This window comes from Pseudorca crassidens, chromosome 9 (assembly GCF_039906515.1).
Source record: "Pseudorca crassidens isolate mPseCra1 chromosome 9, mPseCra1.hap1, whole genome shotgun sequence".
In the NCBI taxonomy this organism is placed as follows: domain Eukaryota; kingdom Metazoa; phylum Chordata; class Mammalia; order Artiodactyla; family Delphinidae; genus Pseudorca; species Pseudorca crassidens.
In genome coordinates this window covers 42,439,934-42,452,384 of record NC_090304.1, presented here as the reverse complement: position 1 = coordinate 42,452,384, position 12,451 = coordinate 42,439,934, and the positions used below count along the sequence as shown (strand labels likewise).

Here is a 12,451-nt window from a genome sequence, read left to right as displayed (position 1 = left end):
GAAACCCATTGGGCAGAACTCAAACGGTCCATGAGGCAGTTTAAAATGTCTGAGAGCAGTACAAACAGGCTTCCTGGATTGTATTTATAACAAGTGCGACAAGTGAGGCAGGCACTATTTTGTGACTTTGTTAATGTTTCTCCACCAATGTTGTCTCATGAATGCTATCATTTTATGAATAGACCAATGGTTTAATGCATGTACAGTGGCTAGCAATGGGATTTTTAGGGTTTCTGGTAGGACTAGAATGTTATTTGGTTTGAATCAGAGCTTTCTCTTTTTTCAAACCAACAACTGTGAATTTTCAACCTGTTTTTTCTTTTCTGAGGCCAACTGTTGGGCTTCTCTAACCAGTTTTTCTAACTTGTCATTTGGGGAAATATCTCTTTGGACCATGACAGAGGTCTGATTGCTCTTGGTTCCTTTAAGGGCAGCATTCCTTGTGGAAATTCCAGCACGGAGATTTACTTCCAGGAGTCATGTTTAGAATGCCCTGGAATCTTGGGACTTCCCGTGTAGTCCAGTGGGTAAGACTCCGAGCTCCCAATGCAGGGGGCCTGGGTTTGATCCCTGGTCGGGGAACTAGATCCCACATGCATGCCGCAACTAAGAGTCCACATGCCGCTACTAAGAAGCCCGCATGCTGCAACTAAAAGATCCCGCGTGCCACAGCTAAGACCTACCGCAGCCAAAATAAATTAAAAAAAAAATAGAATGCTCTGGAATCTTAATAACAGCTAAAGTGGAGGGTAAAAGCGTTACATCCAAGAATTCCTGAACAAAGGGGCCATTTAAAATTTTATATCTGCTGGAAGAAAGGAAGCCACATTGCTTGTAAAACAGTCCAAAATCATGAACTACTCTGAAAGCACATCTGCTATCAGTATAAATATTAGAAGTTTTGCCCTTGACTAAAGTACAAGCCTGTGTAATGGTATATAATTCAGGCTGTTGGGCCAAAGTAGTCATACGTATAGATGGTGCCTCATCAGTATCAAAAGGAGTTGTAATAGACTAAACAGCACAGTATTTACCATTGTCACCTTTTAAGTAAGAACCATCAGTGAACCATGAAAAGCCAGTGTTACCCAGAGGAATTGCCTGTAGATTATCACCAGGAGTCAGGAGGTGATCCATCAGCGTTAGGCAGTCATGAGAGATGTCATTGGTGATGGTGGGAAGAAGAGTACCAGGATTAAAGTTATTACACTGTAAAAGAGTTACATGAGGAGTAGTTAACAAAAGGGCTTCATAGGAGTTGAGGGGGCTCACTGAGAAAGGTTGAGTGTAATGAGAATTGGGGAGGACTTCTACTGCATGAGGTATAAAAATGGGTAATGGGGATCCCACAATAACTTTCTTGTGGCCTTAACCAAAAGGGCAGAGACAGTAATTGTTCTAAGGCAAGAAGGGTATCTCCATGCCACAGGGTCCAGTTATTGGCTATAATACCATATGGGTCAATGGTGGTCCCAGTGTTTTTGGGTGAGTACCCTCAGGGCATTCCCTTCCTTTTCATATACAAAAGGAAAAAGAGAATTTGATAACTGGGATGTCCAAACACAGGCAGGTTCATCAAACTCTCCTTTAAGGCCTTAAAAGCTATGTTGTCTGGTTCTTCCCATCAAATTGGATTGGAGTTGTTATTGCTTAGTAAAACATACAGAGTTTTGGCCATAAAAGAGAAATTTAGAATCCAATTTTGGCAACAAGCAACTAGCAGTTGGCACTTAGTTTTGGGTTTTTGGAAACTTAGGACACCACGAAGTCTATCTGGATCTGGGTGTGGTCCTTGTTCTGATATCAGATGCCCTAAATATGAAACCTGGGTTTGGGCAAACTGATTTTTTTCCTTGACAATGTTATGTCTCTTTAAGGCTAAAAGCTTTGACATATGGATGCTGCCTTCCGGTGAAGAGGCTTGAGAAGGAGAGCACAGAGATTTCTTTCACAAGTTACAACAAAATAGAACTTCTAGGGAACTTTTTATCACCTGGATAAGCCTTCAGGATTTGTGAGAAATAAGTAAGGGCTGAGGCATTACTGCCCATGTGAACTGTTTTTCTTACCAAGTGAAGTAAAAAAAGGTATTGGCTAGGGGACTTCCCTGGTGGCGCAGTGGTTAAGAATCTGCCTGCCAATGCAGGGGACACGGGTTTGATCCCTGGTCTGGGAAGAACCCATATGCCGCGATCAGCTAAGCCCGTGCACCACAACTACTGAGCCTGCACTCTAGAGCCTACAAGCCACAACTACTGAAGCCCGCACGCTCTAGTGCCTGCATGCCGCAACTACTGAGCCTGTATGCTGCAACTACTGAAGCCCACACACCTAGAGCCTGTGCTCCACAACAAGAGATGCCACCGCGCTGAGAAGCCTGCGCATTGCAATGAAGAGTAGCCCCCTCTCGCCGCAACTAGAGAAAGCCTGTGCACAGCAACAAAGACCCAACGCGGCCAAAAATTAAAAAAAAAAAAAAAAACGTATTGGCTAGTTTCATCAACTGGAATACTAAAGAATGTACTGCATAAATCAATTACTGTAAAGAAATTGCTTTCAGTGGGAGTGGATATTAGTAATGGATATTAGGAACAACAGGGTGTTGAGGGATAACAATGTTGTTTATTGCTCAAAGGTCCTGGACAAGCATCTACCCTTGGCCCTTAGGTTTTCTCACTAGCAAAATGGGAGTATTGCAGGGGCTAGTGCAAGGGATAATGATGCCTTGGCCCTTGTAATCTTCTGTTATGGGCTTTATGCTTTTTAGAGATTCTTTCCTATAGAATATTGATTAATTCTGAGCAGAGGTTTTGAGAGATCTATTTGAATATTGATGGGAGGGGTGCTGTGAATTTTGCCAATATCAGTTGGAGATTTTGCCCATAATAAAGATGGTAGCTGGATTGATAGGGACAAACTATCAGTGTTTCCAGAATCAGCTCTAGAATCATTAGAGATGGAGCAAATAAAAGATGTCAAGGGGTCATTTAATTCACCTGGTTTGTTATTTCAATGACTACTCTGAAGTTCTAGAATTATTTCTACCTTTGCAATTTTTTTTTTTTTTGCCGCACTGTGTGGCTTGTGGGATTTTTGTTCCCTGACCAAGGCCCTTGGCAGTGAAAGCGTGGAGTCCTAACCACTGGACTGCCTGGGAATTCCCTTTATGATTTTTTTTTTCTCCCTTTGGAAGAAAGAAATTCCAGCATGATACTTCTCTAAGAAGTCTCAGCCTGATAGATGGATGGGGTTGAGGAACTAAGGAGAAAAAGGCATGTATCTCTCAAAGGGCCAAACAAAAGGAAATAAGTTCAGGGAGAGGCATCTCTTGCAGTTGATTAGAGATCCCCACTATTTGAACTGTTTTAGTACTTCGAGGCAGGGGCTATTTCATAGTAGTGGAGTCAAGCACCGAGAGTGTGGCTCTGGTGTCAGTTAGGACTGGAACAGATTCATACCCAATCTGGAGAGACGTTTCTCCAAGCAGATTAAGAGGGATGATTGGGAAGAGCCCCTGTAGTTTCTCAGAGCCCCATCATTGAGAATTGGGAGGACGTTGGAAAGGCTTGTTAGAGGGCTGAAGGTGCCTAAAGCACTTAAAGGTATAACAATCTCTTTTCCAGTGTCCTAGCTTTTTGCAATAATAGCAGAAACTAGGAGGGTTTTGTTTTTGTTTAGGGGTTTTTATTTGCTGGAGTTGAAGAATTTTAGTGTGGCTTTTTTTGGTTTTGTTTTTTGGGGTCTTTTTTGGACACTCCACACAGCTTGTGGGATCTTAGTTCCCCGACCAGGGATCGAACCTGGGCCATGGCAGTGGAAGCGTGGAGTCCTAACCACTGGACAGCCAGGGAATTCCCTAGTGGTCTTTCTTTTAGGTGAATCATCTAGAGTGCAAGAGAGTAAGTTTGTCAGATTAACTAAGTCTGGAGTGGACATATTTTCCCATTCCATCCTGATCCTTTTTACTAGAAGGGAAAGGTCCTGGTTCAGCCCATTAATAAACATAGAGTTAAAAGCTACCCAGGTGGAATAAACATCTGAAGGAAGACCAGAATTTTCTTTAAAAGTAATCTGAAGTCAATTGTAATAGTCATGAACAGATTCATCTGATTTTTTTGTGCAAACCTAAATTTTGCTGCAATCAACAGGCTTTGGAAAAGGCCTAGGAGTTGCTTCATGAAGTTGCCTAGCAACTGTCCAAGCTTGATCGTATAATAAGTTAGCAAGCTGGTCTCCCAGTTGTGATTCTAGAGACTTTCAGGATTTTCCCAATTACCAGTTTTCATGCAGTGCTGGGCTGGGCCTTTACCAACAAGCATATGAACTAACTGATTTAAATCAGAGAAACCAGGTTGACAAGTTTGAAAGACTCTGTTAAATTCCTCAGCAAATCTGTGAAGATCTTCGGTTACTTTGGGAAAATATTTAACTGTGGCTCGCAGTTTAGCTTTAGTCCAGGGAATATAAGAAATTCAGGGTTTAGTCTCTGGATCCTCAGAAGGCTTAATGTTAAGGGGACAGGTTCTGATAAGTTCAGAGGAAAAAGGAGTGGGGAGGGTTTCAAAGAAATATGAAGGTTCAATGAGAGAATTAGTAAGGGGGAGCTGAGGGTGTGGAGGAGGTGTGGGTATAGAAGTATAGAAGGGAAGGAGGAAGATGGCGCCGGACGTGAAGCCTGAGCACAAGGCGCCAAGGAAGAGGAGCACGAGGCTTCCGAAGCCACTTCATCTTTCTTTAATTGCTTGTTTGCCTCAGTTAACCTTAAAATCCTATTTTGCAGAGAGGCTATTTTAGGGTCCTGGTGATATTGGAGGCCTCATAATACCAATCAAAATAGGCATTTCATTCAGTTTTGGAAATCTTAGAGCTATGGTAGTCCAATTTGGTTTTAAGAACGTTGAGTCTGGGGATTTCAAAAGTTCCCCATAATGCCCATTGATATTCTAAATTGTCTTTGGTTAAGTCAGTCCGTTTTGTTAGAAATGCGTGTGAGGAAGGACAAATGAACAAAGTTGTATTCTATGAAACACAAAAATTCTATTCCTTGCAATTTGGGGTCCAGACTAGGAATATGACCAGGGGCATTTCATTTCCTTTCCTGAAATGAAGAGGACAATAGTAACTAGCTAGTGATGATTCGGGGACCTGGTACTTTGATAATATTTAAAGGATAATTTCAAAATATCAGAATGTTAGACATAGGGTTAAAAAAAATTTGTGTTGTTCTTCTTAGTCACATTCAATTTAAACATATTGGTGTTACTCATAACCAAAAGATATTTTTATAACAGGGAAGAAATACTTAACTTCATTTATTTAGAATCAATAGAAATAGAATTATTAAAAGAGCTCTTAGATGAATAAAAGTAAAATCAAAATAATCAATTAAAATTGCTGCTACCACAGTTAGCAATAGATTACACATAAAGTTTGGTAATATTAGAAATATTGGCACTTAATCTTAATAGAGCTTGAAAACATTAGCAGCATGTAATGTTGTTGCCCTATGCTGTCTAGAGCAGTGCTCTGATCATATCTGTTTTCACTGGGGTTTAGCTTTAATTAATACATCCACATCAGCTTTGTCTGCTTCTGCAAGACTTTTTTGATGGCTCTCAACCAGGACATTGTCTTCCTTTTTTCGGGGTCTCTGGGAACTACCATCTCTGTAAGCTATAGAAGTTCCGAGAGCAACAAAGTTGTGCACATCCTGCAACTTCTTACGCAGCCATTCCACTCTTTCCATGGAGCTCAGATGCTTGCCCAGGTTATGCATAAGCTGTATTTCACTCACAGATCTCTTCCTAGAGGGAACAGAATCAGAGAGGATCACTCCATTAGCTCCCCTCTTCCAAATCATAAAGCCAACCTTAAAAATCCAATTCCCATGCCCTCACCGTGCAGAACAGGCTATGGTACTTACTTAACAGACTTCCCTTCTGATCTTGCAAGAAAACAAACCGCGAACATGACAACCATTACTTTAACCATGTCTTTTGCAGACATCATCTTCACTAAAAGAAAAAGCGAAATGGAGGCATTTAAAATATTTTTAATATTCCAAACAATACAATTAAATTTATAGTAGTTTATATTTATAATCATACAACTTTGTACAGAGTGTGACAGTAACTAATTGGATTGTTTTTCATAAGAGACTTTTGGAATCAGCCTCTTTATTTTACAGTATATATAAGTATATATTATATATACAGATAATTAGTATATATTATGTATACACAAAATTTGACTTAGAAATCAGACAGATTAGCTTTACTTTCTTAGGTATCTTTTTGAGAGTTCTTGTGCAAGTTTTAATATATGAATTTAAGCTACATGAAGAATAAAAAACCTTACTGTTTAGAATTTCCTCCCACATTTTGTGTTATGACTAAATACACAAGAAGCTTGAAAATGGCTACTTCTTATTTATTTATTTATGTATTTATTTATTATTTTGGCTGTGCCGGCTCTTAGTTGCAGCACGCAGGATCCTCCTTGCAGCATGTGGGATCTTTAGTTGCGGCATGCGTGCAGGATCTAGTTCCCGACCAGGGATCCAATGCAGGTCCCCCTGCATTGGGAGCATGGAGTCTTACCAACTGGACCACCAGGGAAGTCCCTACTTCTTTTAATTAGGTAAATTGTCAACAGTGTTTGTTGACTTAGCAAATCTCTTTTTCATAAGTAAACTTCCTTTCAACGCAATGATAAACATAAATGTCAAATGAATAGGCTCTGATTTAGAGATTTTTACTAAATTAACACACACTTCTCCTACCGTTAAAAAGAATGTGTCAAAGCATTTAAACATCATCTAATTAATTACTTGTTATATGAATTTAGAGCTTTGACTCCATATAAAATGCCTGTCTGTATCTTATCTTTTCAGCTTATTTTATTAACAATTTTGTTTGAGTATAATTTTTAGTACATTCCTCTTTTGCTTTTAAGCTTTTCATCTCAAAATAGAAAAGTCTTACCGTAATCTGCATTTCAACAATTGCAAAGCCTTTTATCATAGACGTGCCTTTTCTTAATACTTAACGTTCTCCGTTTTAACATACACATAGGGTGGCTATGTACTCATATTTTAAAGGGAATCTGCATCATTTAGAAGTAGCATAAGGAGCATTATAATCTACTATATTTATTTTCACTGTGCAATATAAAGCTATTGAAGGAGGAACAAATGAATATTCTTCATTTTTGGTTTGTGTTAGAAACAATCATTATAGCCAGAGGACAGAAGCTTTGGTGTCCTATTCTAGCCTTGTCACATTCACCGAACGCCTCTGCCTTGCTTCCTTGTTCTTAATAGAGAGATGAGGTTCTTACAAGAATGTCATTTAAAAAGCTGAAAAATGGTTGTAAAACATCCTTAAAATTCATGTACAGTTTTCAGAATAGAAAATTAGAAAAGGCTTTATGTAAAGGGAATAAATATTCAGCAGTAAAACTGAGTTTCTCCAACTATAGTACACAGATTGAGCTCTCTATGAGGATATTCTGGAGGAAAAGTGGAATTTTAACTCAGAGAAATAAATTTACATTGATTATTTAAATCAGAATTATTCATTTCTCATTAGGCTGTTTTATTTCAAAATTTTAATAAGATACCATTAAAGCACATCATGCCAAATTTTAATTATTTTTCATGTAATTTCAGATGAGTTTATAAAAAGCAAGGCCTCTCAAAAGACTTTAATCACAAAAATAAATGATTTAACAATATTTTAGTAGCATAAATTTATTTTTTATTACAGCATTTTTAGATTAAATAATATTCAAACCCTCCCTTAACATTTTACCTTGAACAAGCAGCATGACATTGTAGAAAATGGTACACATTAAATAATTGCTTGATCATAAAAAAGAACTCATATGAAATTTAAAAGAGAAAATAAAGATTACTCACCACACAATGTCTTAGGACACGATCTTCTTTCAGGTGTATTAGCAGCTGATGCTTTCTCAAAGTTGAGTAAACCTGAGAAAGCTGATGAATTGAGTTGTAGACCCTTAAATGTGACTTTTATATATAGGTCTTCCACACACCAAGAGAAGCTTTTTTATTGTTACGGATGACGTCACTCCCAATTCTCTGAATTTTAACTATAGGATCAGAGCAGCACACACACTCCCATGGGGCGGTGCTCATTCCTCTTAAATTTTAGATAATTGGATATTAAAAGGAAAACAGTGTGGGGCTGGGAAAAGGATTTATGCAAAGATTTCTAACAAATAGTGAATTGTAATTCTGACTGGATTAGTGAATTTATATTACAAAAAAGACTGACTTCAGAGATTTATGGCCAAGTCATCACTTATTTGAAAGTAAAATCTGAAAATAAGTATATTTCTTATAACCATAATATTGGCACAACTATTATGAGGATTATAATGAATCATATTACATTATGCTTACTTTACAAGCCATGTTCAACCAATCCATATCATTCCTGATCATCTTTCAAAAAAATAGGTATAGTGCTTTTCTTAAAGGAAGTGTTAAAAATGTTTTGAGAATATGCTCTTAGTACATAATTAATTTGAAAGGCTTCAAAGGTGAAATTATTTTAAAATTCATTTAACTTACATTTTATCTCTTTTTATTTTAATTTGCAATAAAAACATTTGAAAAGCAGTAACTATATGCCAGACTTTACATATATCATCCCACTAAGTCTTCACAGCAATCCTTTAAAGTAAATACTATTATCTTCACATGAGGAAACTGAGGTTTGGAAAATGAAGAAGATGGAGTTCAACAAAGGTCTTTATGATTCCAGAGCTATTTTAATTCTTACTACCTCAGTTTCCCCTTAGAAATGTAGCCCTTCTTTGAACCCCAGTCTCCCTGACTCTAATTTGCCTAACCCTTTCCAGACTCTTTGCCAGGAGTTGGGTCTTTTTTCTCATGTTCCCCACCTGGTGATGGAGGGCCTGCTCCAAAACCTAATAGAGGCAAGATGCTACCACCTGTCTAATTTCAAATATTGCTACAGCCTTGTCCCCATCTATTGATCAAAACCCCTTGAATCCCCTTGGTATATCTAGGGTTCGTTTAGGCAGCTTGCCTCCCAACTAAAGCCCCAGAATTGGATTAGTTCTCTTAGCTCTGCTCCTACCCAGGCTTCATGTTATCCTCTTTCCTGCTAACTCTTGCCAAGCTTTGACTCTACATCAAGTGAGAGCCAGTCCAAATTTCAAATACCTGTACAGAGGCTAGAATGAAAGATATGTGTTAGTGCTGTTCTGAGGAATCCTCTACACTGAGCAAATCTCATTTGGAGTAGTGTTCCAGGCTCCGTTTCAGAAGTCTTAGAGACAAACTGCAACGTGCCTGGAGGATATGAACCAGGTTGGTGAAAATGTTGATAAACATGACATATCAGAAGGAGTTGAATCAAACTGGAAAAGTCTGGAAAAGAAAAGACTTGGGATGATGATGTAGCTGTTTTTAATTCTTTATAGGGCTTCTACAAGGAAGAAGGAATATCTTCTGTGGTTTAAGAAGGAAGGACTGAGTCCAATGGCTAAAGATTACAAGGAGGCAGATTTGGGCTCAACTTGGATATCGTAATTGTCAAAATAAAGAATCAATTACCTTCCTAAGTAGTGAGTTCCCGATCACTGGAAGTGTTCAAGTAGAAGCTGGGTGAGCATCTTTCAGAGATATCATAGAGATTCATACAGAGCAGAGAGTTGAACTAGATAACCAAGAGGTCCCTTTCGACTCAAAAAAAAAATCTATTGTTTTGATCCTTTAAAAGACCTCTTCTGATGCAAAGTCTAAACCTGATGTTTGTGTACCATTTTTTCTTACGCTCTGTTAAGAAGTAGAAGAACTGGAAAAATAAATGGTTTTATAAACACATTTTTTGATTGTTATTATAAAGCCATGTTTAACATTTTAATTTGGAGATTTTTCCCACTTCTTTGGGTAAGTTCGGTATAACTGACAGCTTTCCAGGAGTAATGCACACTGTTTTCACTGTCTTCCTCTTATTACAATTATTTAAGAATAAACTGCCATATTGAAGATAACCACATTATTAAACTAGTTTTACAGAAAAATGAAGAAAACAGACAAAGCTTATTCATTCAAAAAATGCATTGAGTATATACTAGGTATCTGCCGGAGGCTGTGTTAATCACTAAATGATTGTGACATGATCCTTGCCCTGAAATTTGACATATAAATTGGAATATAATATAATAGGCGTTATAATAGCCATATTAACAGAGGCTTACAAAAAGCACAGAGGAAGAAGTGACTAATTTCCCTGTAGTTGTTGCAAGTTGTTTTCCTGAGAAGTTTAAGTATTCTCAAGGATGAATGAGTTTTCCATCAGAGAAGGTGAGAAAGGACAAGAAGGAACAGCATGTGCAAAGGCATAGAGGCAATGAAGACTGAATACACGCTAGTGGGAGGAGGGGGGAGATGGGTAATGACCCTAAAAAAGTAAGTATGGTACAAGTTATGGAAGTCTTCTGTGTGTATGCCTAGGAGTTTTATCTTGTAGTCCTCTCTAAACACATGTGTGCATTAGTAATATTTTGTGTCCTTGGGATTTTGTGAAGTACTACTTTGACCTTCCCACGAAGAGACACAGCTGCCAAGATTTGGCACATAGTTTATCTGAACCATCAGCCTCTGGGACTGTAGACATTAGATAGAAGGAAACCATTTAGGAATAAGAGGGCTAAGGGCTATGTGGGCACAAGAGACTGATGTCAGAGTGACAGAAAAGAGCTGAGCGTAGCTTTTTCCTTTGAAAAGCTCAGCCTTTCTCAGCGCTCTCAAGTTCTCTGAAGCTAGGGTCAGACAACCTACTGTATTCCTCCTCACATTTGGTAAGGATAAAGGGCCATGTGTTATTTCCCCTTGCATTATGGGAGGTTTAATTTGAGACTGATACTTTTTCCTTCTGTTTGCTCAATAAGAATTAGTATGGCTTTGGGAACTTAACATCAAGAAGAAACTTCCAGCGCTGGGAAATCCAGCTATAGTTCTCCTACTTCCATGTTTTGTCAACAGATTAATTGGTGACTGTCTTAACAGTTGACCTACTCTTTTGCTTTAAGCTCTCCTGTGGGTTATTGAGCTACTGAATTCTTAATATGTCAGACACAATTTTCCTCCCTCCTACTCACCAGCCCCCAGACGTTTCTGTTGTTAGAGACAATGAGTAAAAATGTTTTAAAGGACAGCATATAATAACTGTTGAATTTTCCACTTGCTTTTTATAATATTCATTTCTTTATTTTTCTTTCTCCATAATCTTTATTGATGGATATTTCAAGTGTGGTTCTCTGATAGGCAGCGTTTAATAAGCCATTGATCTCTTTATATGTATAAGCTGTTATAAACCCTGGGATACATTATACCTGAGTAGCCCTTCAAAGATGAAATATGCAGCTACTTTCACAAATAAAATACTACTTGTTGCTTTTTGTCCATTCTATCAGTGAGCGTCCATCCCTGCCTGTATTCCTTCTCCATGTTTATGTGGAATGGAGGAGTGTTAAAATGACATGCACTGTTTTCACAGTTAGAAAAAGGCATCTCTGCAGGTGGGGACTGAGGGTAAAAAGATTCTGGATGCCTGGGATGAGAGAGTCCTTCTAAGTACAGCAAGGAATGTCACAGTGTAAACCAGGGTGTCACTTCGGGAAGCCTTGGGATCTTTACTGATTGAAAAGATTTCTAGTAGTGCAGATGCCTCTGTAATGTTCTCATGATATAGGTAAGCACTGGAACAAGTCCTTGAGTGTTCCTCATTCAAAAGCCCCCTGAGATTTAATTGTACCCTCTGTTTCTTAAAGAAATGGAGGTGCGGGGGGAAAGTAGGCTTTGAGAGTTTTCATTTTTATTTTTGGAACCATAAGGAAGTTGGACAGCCATAGCAATTTAATGAAGAAGTAAAGTCTCACATTTTTAATGACCCTTTTCAGTGAGCTGACCAGACCACTGATGTCACCGCTAATTCTAAACATTCTTCTTTTCTTGTCTCGTAAATATACTTTTCAGACCAAGTGTTCTCATTTGGAGTATAGACAATATGTTTTCCTCAGTAAATGTGAATCTTCCCTTGGAATAGATTCTTAGTTCTGCTGCATTTTCCCTTTACCCTTGGTAGAATATTATATGCAATTTATGACATCAGAAAAAAAAATACAATGTCTTTCACATCCCTTCCCAATAGTCAACTGGAGCCAATAGTCTGTGTACCTTGATTCTTTCTTTGTGTTTTAAAATAGTGTGGGGAAAATAAAGCAGGACAGGGGGTATTGGTTTTCCATTAGTGAAGTTTTAAGTCAAATGATCTGGGTGCTCAGAGTCTGAGTTAGGAATGCCAGCATGTCAATCCAAATTACCATTTCAATCCAGCATAGTAAAGATTTGTTGAGCACCTAAAATCAGCCAGTCTAGAACAGTAGCAAT

General features: G+C 38.3%; 1 protein-coding gene across 3 annotated transcripts in view; it reads right to left on the bottom strand.

Annotated features, from left to right (window-relative positions):
- Positions 1 to 5,299: 5,299 nt before the first annotated feature.
- Positions 5,300 to 12,451, bottom strand: part of PTH (parathyroid hormone) — a 117,698-nt gene continuing 110,546 nt past the window's right edge. For 2 of the 3 annotated variants that reach the window (XM_067749825.1, XM_067749826.1), the window contains exons 5-6: positions 5,924 to 6,014; positions 5,300 to 5,804 (exon numbers count right to left, since the gene is read on the bottom strand). In XM_067749825.1, coding sequence (XP_067605926.1) covers positions 5,543 to 5,804; positions 5,924 to 6,009 — 348 coding nt within the window. In that variant the 5' untranslated portion in view covers positions 6,010 to 6,014 and the 3' untranslated portion in view covers positions 5,300 to 5,542. Of the gene's footprint in view, positions 5,805 to 5,923; positions 6,015 to 7,918; positions 8,175 to 12,451 lie in introns of those variants that run through there. The other variant, XM_067749827.1, reaches the window with a different exon arrangement.